The sequence below is a fragment of the Nannospalax galili genome, unplaced genomic scaffold (genome assembly GCF_000622305.1).
Source record: "Nannospalax galili isolate Female #2095 unplaced genomic scaffold, S.galili_v1.0 scaffold54, whole genome shotgun sequence".
NCBI classification, from domain to species: domain Eukaryota; kingdom Metazoa; phylum Chordata; class Mammalia; order Rodentia; family Spalacidae; genus Nannospalax; species Nannospalax galili.
The window spans coordinates 12800952-12814750 of record NW_008341028.1 but is presented as its reverse complement, the minus strand read 5'-3'; the positions used below and the strand labels follow the sequence as shown (position 1 = coordinate 12814750).

At 47.2% G+C, this 13799-nt stretch overlaps 1 protein-coding gene across 2 annotated transcripts in view; it reads left to right on the top strand.

The window, feature by feature from the left end:
* Window positions 1–12185, top strand: part of Hexa (hexosaminidase subunit alpha) — a 27004-nt gene extending 14819 nt beyond the window's left edge. The window contains exons 2-15 of one of the 2 annotated variants that reach the window (XM_029565061.1): window positions 719–811; window positions 1343–1468; window positions 1921–1986; window positions 3159–3205; window positions 3713–3823; window positions 4533–4634; window positions 5772–5904; window positions 7172–7352; window positions 8747–8830; window positions 9093–9165; window positions 9767–9950; window positions 10131–10221; window positions 10843–10947; window positions 11939–12185. In XM_029565061.1, the coding sequence (XP_029420921.1) occupies window positions 4539–4634; window positions 5772–5904; window positions 7172–7352; window positions 8747–8830; window positions 9093–9165; window positions 9767–9950; window positions 10131–10221; window positions 10843–10947; window positions 11939–12002 (1011 nt within the window). In that variant the 5' untranslated portion in view covers window positions 719–811; window positions 1343–1468; window positions 1921–1986; ... (1 more) ...; window positions 3713–3823; window positions 4533–4538 and the 3' untranslated portion in view covers window positions 12003–12185. The remainder of the gene's footprint in view (window positions 1–718; window positions 812–1342; window positions 1469–1920; window positions 1987–3158; window positions 3206–3712; window positions 3824–4532; window positions 4635–5771; window positions 5905–7171; window positions 7353–8746; window positions 8831–9092; window positions 9166–9766; window positions 9951–10130; window positions 10222–10842; window positions 10948–11938) is intronic. The other variant, XM_008836435.3, reaches the window with a different exon arrangement.
* The last annotated feature ends 1614 nt before the right edge of the window (window positions 12186–13799 follow it).

Below are 13799 nucleotides of genomic sequence, written 5' to 3'. Positions count from 1 at the left end.
AAGAAAAGAAAAGAAAAGAAAAGAAAAGAAAAGAAAAGAAAAGAAAAAGAAGATCTGTCTGGTTATGAACCTTAGGCATGGTGGCTTCACACCTCTAATCATAGCCTCCAAGAGGCAGAGGCAGAAGGATTGCCACAAGTTTGAGGCCAGCCTGGTCTACATAGCTTGCCTCCATGCTAGCTAGGGCTACACAGCAAGATCCTGTCTCAAGACAAAACATTTCATTATGGAAAAAAATGTTAGAAGAAAAGCGGGGGGTGGGGTGGGGTATAAAAATATTAGTAATTATTCTGACATTGTTGATTTACATCAGAGCTTCTATCTAGTGACCCAGTCTTGGCAGAATTTGCCAATCGGCAGCTCATGCACAGGCTGTTGAGTGTAGAATGGCCTCTTAGTGAGAAGCCTTTATTGACATCTTGGAATCATGTGCTTGGGACAGCCCAGGTAAAGCTGGAAATGGGGAGGCCTGGTTAGGAAGAGCTGCCACCTCTTTCATACAGGGTCAGAGCAGGCTACCAGGGAGAAGGGGAGCACAACCAAATGAAGGATGAACATGACCAAGCAGGGCCAAGGCCAGTAAATAGTATATCTGCCTTACCCTTTTACCACCACGTATAAACAGAGAGGCTAGATCCAGGGACATTCCCATAGGGCCTTGAGTCTGCCTGTTGCTTTTGGGGACAAGTCAGCCCACTGTCTTACCATTTCTTCACAGGGAAGCAGCAGACAGAGGGGAAGAACATGCTGGTTATCACTGTGATGACAGCAGAATGTAACGAGTTTCCTTCTTTGGAGTCAGTGGAAAATTGTAAGTACAACCCTGTTCCTGCCATGAAAGCCAACACTTGTTTGGAGCTAGAACTCCAGCCATCCTGGCCTAAGCTGCTGTTGCTTAGCCTAGAGTTCCCCTAGACCGTAGAGACCAGGGGTCACCAAGTGTCAAGATCCACAGAAGACAATTTTTTTCCATGTAGAAGTTCTGTCTGACCAGTGCCCGTGAATATCATACTGACTTTTCACTGAGTTCTATGGGATATTTGCCTTCTGGACTGAGCAGAAAACTGTTTTATAAATGTGCTGGAGAGATGGTTCAGTGGTTAAGAACACTGACTGTTCTTGCAGAAGACCTGGGTTTGAATCCCAGCACCCACATGGCAGCTAACAACTGTTCGTAACTCCAGTTCCAGGGGATCTGACAGCCTCTTCTGTCCTCCATGGGCATTGCACAACATGGGTGCACTGACCTACATGTAGGCATAACACTCATACACATAAAATAAAACATAAATTTAAAAAAAAAAAAGAAAAGAAACATGCACACTTTCTTAATATTCTCTAGGATACCTGACACTGGGAAAGACGTCTGGGGCCGTTTATACTGCAATAAAGCTAAAGCTCAGTGCTGCTTAGTGAGACCAGTTTCCCTAAGCAGCAGGTTTGGGATTTCAGTCCCCAACATGAACATGTGAGTTTCTCTTTCTCCTTATACTTTGGGCTGAGGCCTGGAGCAATGGGAATGCAAGGTGGTTGTAAAGTCTGGCAGTATTGCAGCCTGGACTCCCCCCTGCAGGCCTCCGAACTCCCTTTACTTGATTGGTGACTTCAGACTTTTCAGCTGAAAGCTCGTAGGATCACATGATTCTGTCAGGGAAACTGACCCACAAGCTGGGTGATGTTGTACAGAGAACCCTGCCTGGCTTGAGCCTCATGCATTATCTTCCAGGTCTGCAGAGCCAGTGTGATGCTCACCCTTCAGCTGAACTCAGGTTTTTTTGTGCTTATGGGCACGTTACCTACTATACCGTCTCCTTAGCCCTGTATGTTTTTTTTTTTTAAGTTCAGGGGTTTATGTAGAATACCTGGTCTGCAGTCTGAGAATAGAAAACTAACCACATGGGGTCATTTTTGTCATTTCAGATACCCTGACCATAAATGATGACCAGTGTTTACTCACCGCTGTGACAGTCTGGGGAGCTCTCCGAGGTAACGAGGTGGGGAGGGGGTAACGGGATGGAGGTTCAAAATACTGCCTGTTAGGGTGACTTTTTTTTTTAATAAAGAGAACACTTGGAATGTTTCCTCATCCTGTAGCTGTGCCCAGACATTGAGGCTTCACTTGCAGCAGAAGCAGCAGCCATGGCCTTGAGAGACAGGCAGTTGGGGCGAGGACATTGTCCAGATCACCTAGTACACACAACTGCAAAGTCTTTAAAGAGGAAAACTAAGCCATGCATGCTGGCAGTGCGTGCCTATAGCTCCAGCTGTCCATGTAGCTAAAGCAAGAAGATGCCCTGAGCCCAGGCGGTCCCAGCCCTTATGTTGTGTATGGTGGCTCATGCCTGCACTACCAGCACCCAGGAGGCCAAAGCAGATAGGTTCTTAGTTTTCTTTATCCCACTGTCGATCCTCTGCACTTTGGAGAAAAAGTACACAACCTCATTCTGCCTTCTGTCCTCTTGTACCTTTGTGCAAGGTTGGGTGTATGGGACATTTGGGATTCCAGACAGTTGGGAGAGGCACAAACAGTACACACAGGAGTGTGTTTCAAATTAGGTCTTGATTAACGATTAAGGTCTCGTAGAGTCTTTCATTATGAAATTTGGGGACGCTTAGGATTTTTTGTGGAGCTTCTGTTGAGTTTCCAAAATTGGGGCCCAGGCTGTTGAGAACTGTATTTCTCTGAACTCAGCCTACCTTTGTTTGGGCCTTGTTGGACTCTAAGACTGTTGGTGACTTGGGCAGACTGGGGGCAGTTGCCATCTACCACACTCCAGCTTCCCACAGCTGGCTCTTCTCTCAAACACAGAAGAGGTCCAACTGTGGATCCAGCTTCCTTTTTCTCATAGTTCTTGAACTAGAAGTAAAGGGAAGCGCACTGGGGTCCCGCTTTCTAAGCCCCTAATGGGCTTTGTCCAGGCTTTCATATGTCTGCATCTGCCCTTATAAGAACTCACTTTGCATTTGTGATTCTGAGGCTCAGGAAACTAGGCTAAGATGTGGGTTTTAAAGGTCAGTTTGTTGCGGGGAGGGGGGTACACTGAGATCCTTTGCACTATATAGCCTCACATTATGTCCTGCTTCACTGATCACTTTCCAGGTGGATGCATCTCTTTCTCCTCCCTGGGTTTTCACTCTGCCTGTCCTCTTCTCCACAGGTCTGGAAACTTTCAGCCAGCTTGTTTGGAAATCAGCTGAGGGCACAGTAAGTATGGGCCCTCAAAGAAGGCTCCTTATTAAACCTTGGGGTTTCCTCCAGCGTCCTAGAAGTTGTTGAGAATCCTGAGGAATTTTTGTTTTGCTTTCGAGTCCTGGTGGCTTCAGATTGCCCCCTCAGGAGTATAGGAAGAGAGGGGTTGGTAGAGTTGGTCTGTTTGGAGTCACTGGAATGTGGTTCCCCTGAGTCATTTAGAAGTTATCTTGATGCCACATTGTGGTAAAGAACTTAACCATGTGAACTTCAGGAAAACCCATAGTTTTTAGACTGAGCAGTATATGGAATGATTGTATTTGGCTGACATGGGACAGGGACTCTAGACAGATGGTTGCTCATGGTTTTTGATGTGTGTGGAGACTGGCAGGAGGGAAGTTCTAAGAATGGTTACTTAGAGAACATTTCACACCTTGACTCCTGGGAGAGTTTCCCACATTCCTCTGTCCCCATCTTAACCTCCCTTTGAATTCTGACAAATTTAATGTTTGGTCCACACAGTTCTTTATCAACAAGACGAAGATTAAAGACTTCCCCCGCTTCCCTCACCGGGGCTTGCTGCTGGATACGTCTCGCCACTACCTGCCGCTGTCTACCATCCTGGGCACACTGGTACCCCTTCAGGCTGCCTTCTTGCATAGGTTCTGGGGCAGGGGATGGATTTTATATTCCTAAAGAAAAGAGGGAATATATGTAACTGTTAACCCCTGGGAAAAGTATAGAAGACAACATACTCCAAGATACAAAAATGTGAGTGATTTGGTTACTATGATTGTTTCCAGAAATGCAGAAAGTGTTTGGGGGTTTGGTTTCTTTGACCAGACAGAGCTAACTCCAGTTAAGTTAGGTCAGAGGTATAGGAAAGTTGTTCTCAAAGCCATTGCTGGGGACATTCCTAACACTCTTGAGTTGGACACACCATTCTGATCCAGCTCTTGTGTCTGCCTTTTTCTATACCCTTTTGGTAAAACCAGGGGAGTTGGCACATGTATCAGCCTTGGCTTCTGGAATTTGAGTTACAGGGCAGCTAAGTTCCTAGCAGTCCTCGAAGGCTGAATAAACACCAGTCACGTAACTCGACAACACAAATGGTAGAAAGGGGTATCAAGACTGTTGGGGGACTTTTGGAGACAACAGGGTTCTGTAGATGTTGTAGCTTTCCTCTCAGTGTGGCTAGAATCCCTCTCAAAGAGAGGGGACCTCGCTCCTGTCAGCTGGCTCTGAATGTGTCCTGGGAAAGAAGAAATGCAGTCTTTCCTCGTGCAGCAGCCTGCCCAGTTTGAGGCTGTGCTAGGCTCACAGTATGTACTCTGACCAACAGGATGTCATGTCATACAATAAATTCAACGTGTTCCACTGGCATATGGTCGATGACCCTTCCTTCCCATATGAGAGCTTCACTTTTCCAGAGCTCACCAGAAAGGTATGATGCAGTTTTACCCAGCTGAAGTATATGGGCTACTGGCAAGAGCGGTAGCTCTCATCCTAACCAAATACACTGGGAAAGGGAAAGTCTTTGTCTCTCTCAGGACCCATGGATTAAAGTCAGTCTCGGCCACTAATTTGTTATGTAACCCTCAGGAGATGTTCTCTCCTGGTCTCATTTTTTGCTACTTATATACATTTTGTTAAATGGGCCTAATTCCTCCTTGATTTATCTCTTCAGCTTTACAATGCTCAGATAAAACAGTAGAGGTGAGTTTGGGAGATGGCTCAGTCAGTTAATATCTCTGTGCCAGCATGAAGACCTGAGTTCAGATCCCCAGCGCTCACATAAAAGCTATGCATAGATATGGGCATCGGTAACCCCAGTGCTGGGTTGGAGTAGGAGTGAGTGATAGGAATGGGGTATAGGGGACTAGAGTGAAGACAGGTGGATCCCTGGAACTCAGTGACCAGCCAGCCTAGCCAATTTATGAATTCGAGGTTCAGTGAAAGACCCATCTCAAGAAATTAGAGTGTTAGAGGAACACAGCCCATGTTGACCTCTGGCTTCCATTTTCTTGTACACACAAATGAATGTGGGGTTTTTTTTTGTTTGTTTTAATTTATTGAGAATTTCATACATGCATATAAGGTGTTTTGATCAAATCCATGCCAACCCCCTCCCTTCCAACTCCTCCCAACTCTCCACTTTTTCTGACAACTTCATGTACTCTTTCTTCCCTTCCTTCCCCTCCCCTCCCCTCTCCTCCCCTCCTTCCTTTCTCTCTTTTTTATGGGCCTTTTTGCTACTCTAACCTTCCCCCCTCTGAAGAGGTAACCCTAAAATCTTTCAGGGATTAGATAAAAGCTTCCAAATATTTTTGACATTTTTGGCCTTTGGAATAGAATATGTTGCTAAACACAAATGAATGTTTACGAACACACACCGCACACTAAACAAAATATAATAGATGTGGTAACTTGTGGGAATTTATGATAAAGACCCTAGAAGACATTTCCAAATACCCAAGGGCTATGGACAGGTGTTCTAAAATGCAGGGAGTTTTGAGGACATTCTGAATGTCTTCTCAGCCCACCGGAAACGAGAGTCTGAAGGGTGTCTTCTGCCTTTTAGGGGTCCTACAACCCTGTCACCCATATCTACACATCACAGGATGTGAGGGAAGTCATTGAATATGCGCGGCTGCGGGGTATCCGCGTGGTGGCAGAATTTGACACTCCTGGCCACACTTTGTCCTGGGGGCCAGGTAAGAATAATGCTGTAATTGGAGGGGTCTGCTGATGGTTCTCAGAGAGGGGCTGCAGCTGGAAGTGATGGCACCTGCCTTTAATCCCAGCACTCACTTGGGAGACAGAGATAGGCAGATCTCTCTGAGTTCCAGGTCAACCTGGTCTACACAGTGAGTTCCAGGCCAGCCAGGGCAACATAGTGAGATCCTGTCTCAAAAACAGAAACAAAAGTTGGACGTTGCTGGTGCACGCTTTAAATCCCAATACTGGGGAGGCAGAGGCAGGCAGATCTCTGTGAGATCAGGGTCAGCCTGGTCTACATAGCCATTTTGAGCCTAGCTGGGGCTACAGGGAGACCCTGTCTCAACAAGCAAACAAACAAAAACCCAGAAACAAAAAACGGGCTCGAGGGCATCGGCTCTCGCATGTGGCATGTCCCAGCTTTGGCCCTTGAAAAAATGTCTTCCATCATCACCTAGGAATTTAGATAGGAGAACTTAGTTTAGGCAGAGGTGGACACTTTTGCTATTAAATTATGGGCAGAGGCCAGGCATGTTGATATATACCTATAAACCCAGCACTTGGGAAGCTTCAAAGGCAGGAGAATCTCAAGTTCTGAGGTACATAGTGAGACCCTGGCCCCTGCCCCCAAAAGAAGGATAGATTCTTCCCAGATGCCTGTGTGAGTTTCTGTGACTTAAAGTAGATACTGAAGAATCTGACCCCAAGGGTAGAATCTAAAGAAAAGAAGCTTAGTATGGCCTCCAGAGGTCATAGTTATAGTAGCTCTTGCTTCTCACTCATGCCCCCCAGGATGAGATCCTGGATTGAAACCCACAGGAAGACTGAAGGCCTCAGCCTCAGGCAGGAAGGCTCTGGGGTTAAGAGATACCCCTCAGCAAATGAGGAACTTCTGGATAGCAGGAGATAGAGTGGAAAGAGTGTAGTGCCAGGCTCAGTCAGACCATCCCCTTGCTTTGCTGCTGAACAGATGTTTGAGGACAGCACCCATTATAGCAATGGTGACTTACACTGGAAGCAAGAGTATACATGTTGATAGTTGTGTGGCTATAACCCAGCCTCTGTTTCTGATGGTGGATATAACTGTATTTCTTTGGTTATGACTAAACAGGTAGTTACCAAGGCCTGTGAAAACCAGGTACTACATGTGTGCGGAGTTAATGAACACTTTCGTCTATTTGTATACTTAAGGCCCTTATATGTAAGAGCATACAAGGGGGTCTTTGCATCTGTGACGCTCATGCGGGTTCTCTTTTGACTTAGGTATCCCTGGGTTATTGACTCCTTGCTACTCTGGGTCCCTTCCTTCTGGCACCTTTGGACCAGTGAATCCCAGTCTCAACAGTACCTATGACTTCATGAGCACATTCTTCCTGGAGATCAGCTCTGTCTTCCCGGATTTTTATCTTCACCTGGGAGGAGATGAAGTTGACTTCACCTGCTGGTATGAGTCCTTTGAGCCATCTACACCAACCTTATGAATGGCTTGCTTACTGAGCCCTGTGAGCTGCCTGGGCTGCTGCTGCTGCTCAGGGGCCAACCTCTGAGATAGTGTGTGTCTCAGCCTAGAGAAGCCCTGTATAACCGCCTGTCAGTGTGAGCCCTCTTCCTCCTTTCATATCCCTGAGATATTTATGGAAATAAATATCTCACTCTGAGCTCAGAATTATAAAAATCCAGAGTAGAGGGGGGCTGGAGAGATGCCTCAGCGGTTAAGAGCACTGGCTGCTCTTGCAGAGGACTGGGTTTGATTCCCAGCACCCACATGGCAGCTAATGACCGTCCTTAACTCCAGTTCCAGGGGATCCGACACCATCTTCTGACCTTCACAAGCATTGCACGACAGAGGTGCACTTACCTAAGAATCTGTTTTTTTGTTTTTTGTTTTTTTCTTGAGGCAGGGTCTCCCTGTAGCCCCAGCTGTCCTGTGTCCTGGAACTCACTATGTAGACCAGGCTGGCCTTGACTCACAGAGATCCACCTGCCTCCACCTCCCGAGTGCTGGGATTAAAGGCATGCACCACCATTCCTGGCCAACTCACACATATTTTAAAAAAAAAAAAAAAAAATCCAGAATAGGGAAAAATAATTCCCAGTCAAGAGTCTAGTAAAGAGCAGAAGAGACAGCTCAGTGGCTAAGAGCACTTACTGCTCTATCAGTGGAGTTAGAGCCCAGCATCCATTGGTGGCTCACATATGCTTGTAACTCCAACTCCAAGGGATTTGATGCCTCTGTGGGCATCTGCACACACTAATTTTTAAAATTTTGAAAAAAAAAGTCTAGTGTAAAATTGAAGATTAATAGATGACAAGACAATTAATTGAATCATAAAGTTCAGTGCCTCAGATCTACTGAGCTCAAAAGAGGTCAAGAGGCTCCTTTGAGAAATAAGCTTCACTGTTAGATGTGAGGAAATAGTTTGTCTTTTGGGAACATGACAAGGGGAAAATACTCCAGGAGCAGAACTTAGCAACAAAACATAGCCACTGTGGGGTGAGGGATCTGCAGCAAGTGACCAATCTCTGGTGTTGGTGCCAAGCTTGGAACAGCAGAGAGGGACGCCAGTGCCCAGCGTGCTGCAGCTTCTGCTGAGCCTTGGCACCTCTGGTGTGGTTCAGAGAGACTGTAAAGTGCATTATCCCTGGGAATTTGGACTGCTTTTTTTTCCTCAGTCTATGTGTGTGATCCCTTGAGCAGCTCTGCATAGCCACACCTTCATGTTGAGAGGTTCTTAGCTCCTCGGTTTAGTAGAAGGTGCAGTTGTAGGAGGTCAGATGACTAGAAGCTACAGTGATTTCAAGATAATGAATTCATCTGCATTTTTTCTTGCTACTCAGGAAGTCCAACCCCAATATCCAGGCCTTCATGAAGAAAAAAGGCTTTACTGACTTCAAGCAGCTAGAGTCCTTCTACATCCAGACGTGAGGAAGGAAGGCGGGTGGGGCACATTTGTAGGGTCACCTCCTGTGGGGGTGGTGGTCTCTTGCTTTCCATTCCAAAGTCATGGCCCCCCAAAGTGTCCTTTTGTCCTAATCTTTGAGGCTTAGAGTGTCAGACAGCAGAGCCAGAGAACATACTGCCCAATTGGGTGGGTCCTTACTAGGCTCAGCCCCTAGAGCTCTGATGCACACAGCGAGCGTCTGGGCTGAGCAGACACTTTGTTGATGCTCCTCTCCTTTCCAGACTGCTGGACATCGTCTCTGATTATGACAAGGGCTATGTGGTGTGGCAGGAGGTGTTTGATAATAAAGTAAAGGTGAGCCAGGGGCAGAGAAGAGGTACCCCCAGTGACTCTTCTGTCTCCTAGGCCCTCTTCCACCCCTGGTGGACTAGGCTTTAATAGAGAAATTAGAGCCCACCTCTTTTAACTCTGTAGAAGAGCTACAGAGGAGTAAGTCCCCAGTTTGGAGTCAGAACTTCTATCTTCTCTCACTGCAACTAATTATGGCTACTTGGAATTCCTGAGAATTTATATGCCAGGTTTTCCTCCTGACTCACAGGCTTGGAATTTATGTTCTCTGGAACAAGGCTACTTTCTTCCTCCTTTTGATCAGCAAGATCCCAGGCCCCTGTCTCACCCCAGCAACATCTAGAGGCTCTTGGATGTGGTGATTCTTGGGCCCCTGCTGTCTGCTCCGCTCAGCCCCCAACCAATATTACAATGTCCATGTGGATGAGGAAACTGAAGAGGGACTGGGGAGGGGAGTGTCAGGAGTCTTAGACTTCTTTCCTCTGTCAGAAGTGTGAGGTCAAGGATTGGCATCTCAGAGACATCCTTTGCTGCTGGGAAAAGGGAGTAAACTCCCAGGAATCTCCTCAGCTCTGTATCATGACTGCCTTTTGACCTTTCATGATAGATTCGGCCAGACACAATCATACAGGTATGGCGGGAAGAGATACCTGTAGACTACATGAAGGAAATGGAACAGATCACCAAGGCCGGCTTCCGGGCCCTGCTCTCTGCCCCCTGGTACCTGAATCGTATAGCATATGGCCCTGACTGGAAGGACATGTACAAAGTGGAGCCCCTCGGATTTCATGGCAAGAGCAGGACACTGTCTTGGCCGGCCAGAGAATCTGGACTGAGATGCAGGGTTGGAATTAGGAGGGGTGGGGCAAGACATTGCAGTTTCCAGAATGAAGTGGCCTTTCTGAGGAGATGGCTACACTGGGATGGTAGTTGGAGTGGAACCCCCTCCATAGCCTGTTGTTTCCTCTCAGGTACTCCTGAAATGAGGAATCTGGTCATTGGAGGAGAGGCCTGTATGTGGGGAGAGTATGTGGACAGCACAAACCTGGTCTCCAGGCTCTGGTAAGGATTTTTGGGTGGGGTCGGAAGGGTGAGGGTAGAGGATGGAGAGGTTGGGTATGCGGGCGTGGCATCTCAATCCCATCCAGCTACCTGGTACCTTCCCTTCGGGCCTGAGAGAGAAGGGGCATTGTGTGATGCTTCTTTTTGCAGTCTTCACTGCCCACACAACTTCTGTGTGTCCCTCTAGCAGCCCATTTGGTGTGCAAGATAGTGACTGTTGTCTCCATTTCACAGATAAGATAGTGAGGCATAAAGGAGATAGTGGACTTGGCATGGGATCCAGTACTAACAGCCTTGAGGTTTCTGTAATGACATTTCCTCAGTAGCCTCACCAACTGTGGTTGGGTATACTGAGTTAACCTTTCAGCTAATGATGCCTTTAAGGCTTACCTTTATTCCTTTGTCTTGGGAAGAAATGGAGGTTGGGACTCAGGAGTCAACTGTCCACATTCTAACCAGGATGGTTTTAATGAGAATGGAGCTGAGCCCTAGAACTGCCTAAAGAGTCAGCCAGCCAGGCTGTTGGTTCTGAACAGGTGTCATTCACATCTCTTGTCCCTGATCTATTCTGGGAGGCATGGTGAAGAGAACCCAGTCTTCTGTATACTCCTTTTTCTGTAGGCCCAGAGCAGGTGCTATTGCTGAGAGACTGTGGAGCAGCAACCAGACAACTGACATGGAGTTTGCCTATAAACGTTTGTCACATTTCCGCTGTGAGCTGCTAAGGTAAGCAGGCTATGGGGCCTTAGAAAGGTGAATGAAGCATATTGCAGCAGGCGCTGTACTTAGCCCTTTACAGGCTCTGTCCCATTGAATTCTCATCATAGCTCATAAGGTCAGAATTTTCACCCCCGTGTTAGCAGTAGACAGCTGAGACAATGACACATATGCTGCCCAGAGTCACTCAGGTTTGATGGACTCTCCTGCTGTGCATGCCTCCTTGACAACAGGTTTATGTGAGGAAGTGATTTCCCTGGTTTCAATCATTGACTAGGTGTTGATAATCTGAAGACCTAGCCTAGTACCAAGTAGACTTCATGGTAGAGGCCCATGCATTGTGGGCTACAAGGCAGTAGGTGACTTTGAACTGGTGTCTTGTCATCTCAAAGTATGTTTTTATTTATTTTTTTATTTTATTTTATGTGTATAAATGTTTTGCTTGCATGTATGTAAAGTGCACTTGTGTCATACAAAGCCCATGGAGGCCAGAAGAGGGAGTCAGATCCCCTGGAACTAGAGTTACAGACAGTTGTTAGCCACCATATGGATTCTGGGAATGGAACACAGGTCCTTTGCAAGAGCAGCCATTGCTCTTAACTGCTGAGCCATCTCTCCAGCTCCTCTAAGCATATTTCTTATTTGGATAATGAAGGAGGTGTGATTTGAGGTCTGTGAAAAAACTGATCAGGTCTTAAAGGACTGGTGAGTCTGAGACATAAGGACAAGGTTTAATCCCCAGCCCATGGACTGGATACCATCTCAGTCACTGTCCACTGCTGAATTTACGGCATATTAGAAGCAGGAGTAGGTGGCCGAGTAGACATCAAACACCTCTTAAGCCTTGGTGTCTTTTCCAAAGTAACAATTATTTGGGTGTACAGTAATATTTTGAGATTCACTGAAATGGGAAAGGGGCTCTTGCTGTGGTAAATAAGGTGTTGCTATGTTCCAAAGCGGAAAAACTCTGAACTTGCTGTTTCTCTGTGTCCTCTTACAGGCGAGGAATCCAGGCACAGCCCATCAGTGTAGGCTACTGTGAACAGGAGTTCGAGCATACCTGAGCCAGTAGCCCCAAGCACCCAGGAGGGTGCTGGCCCTATGAAAGCAGTAATGGGCCAGGCTTCCGCTGTGTCCCGGCCAGAGGACAGAGCCCCTTGCTCACATGCCCCTGTGGCTGGAAAGAAAGAGGCTGGTGCTGGCGCTGGTGTTCAATAAAGAGCAATGTGGCATTTTTCTCTAATGAACCTGGGTTAGTTACCTGTGTAAAGAGAAGGAAAAAGTATGAATGATCTTAGGGCCAAGGGTCAAGGAGCAGCCAGGCTGGCCTCCTGCTCTCAAGTGATGGCGCCAAATAGACCCAGCCAGGTTAGACTCAGGACTTGGGCCCAGAGGATTGCATAAATTAAGGGTCTGTGCTTAGCTGTGTTCTCCCCCATATCCATCCTCAGAAAGGTCACTTCACTTAGCTTCACCTCAAAATCTACCGCATGTGGAGGACGATGACGTAGGAGCTAAAGGAGTTCTAGGCAGTGGCAGGGGATCATGGAGTAGCTTCTCCACATGCATGTCGCACCTCCCTCCCCTAGACCCACTGTTCCTTTCTCATGATCTTTTGATACTTGAGTTCCCTAAGACTACCATTTAAGTACTATTGAACCCATATGGTGGTCCAGGTGCTGATAAAGTGGGTTGTGGGTTTTGTTTTTTGGGGGTTTTTGTAGTATTTTTGAGACCGGGTCTCTGTGTAGCCCCAGCTGGCCTGGAACTTCCTGTGCGTAGACCAGGCTGACCTTGAACTCAGAGATCCACCTTCCTCTGCCTCCTGAGTGCTGGGAGTTGTTTTTGATATAGGGTCTTATAACCCAGGCTGGCCTTGAATTTGGTATATTACTGAGGCTGGCCTTGAAATGTCTGATCCTTATGTCTCTACCTCCCAAGTGTTCAGTATTACCTGTGTGCACCACCACTCCCAGCAAGGTGTTGAATTTGAGGGACTTCTGGGCAGCTTCAAAATAATGCAGACAACTTCCCCTTCCTCCTGCCTTCCACCCCATTTTCAACCCAAAGCATCCTGGAGTGCATAGCACAGCTGACTGGGAGGGCAAAGCCCTGGACTAGGCATGTGCTTTTAGAAGTCTAGTCTAGTCTAGGCATGTGTGACTTGGTGGTCTGTAAGAGCAAATGTCTTGATGTGGGCTCAGACTGCCCCCTGGTGGTTTCAGATTCCTTTGCCTGGTCCTGGGCTGCTGAGGTGATGGAGAGGTTCCAGGTGTTCCTCATCTGTTAGTGTGCTACATACTGAAGCATGGGGAAAGCAGGGCTGAGAAGGAACCTAAGCCAAACTTGGTGCTTAAATGTCACTCATCAGTCCCTCAGTTATGTTCTTTTGAGGGTCTAGTTGGTCCCCAGATCCCTGTCTCTTGTCACTTCTGTGGGTATGGAGTGATCACCTGTAAGCAAATTCTCTTGGTATTGTCACAGCCTAGCCTGGAGACCCACAAGGTTAAAGCTTTAACACTGTACCCACCAAAGACACTCCCTTATTTATCCTGAAACCTGGTGGGTGGTTACAGACCAGGACCCCACCAAAATGCAACCATCCAGGTGGGAGTGAAAATACACACTTGTGCCCCTACCCTTGGCTCCCAGACTCTTGAGAAACGGAAACTCCTCCAAGAATCTCATGCTGGGAGAAGGAAAAGGCTGGTGCCAGCCAGAGGGGGCCTCACCTATTAGAAAAAAGATTTCACATAACATAGTTCGGACCGTTTCTCAGACCCGTTACAGCAGACAGTGGAGGCCGGATGGTGATGATGGGCAGGACCACTCCTTGATTGCTTAGCTATGCACACTTCTAT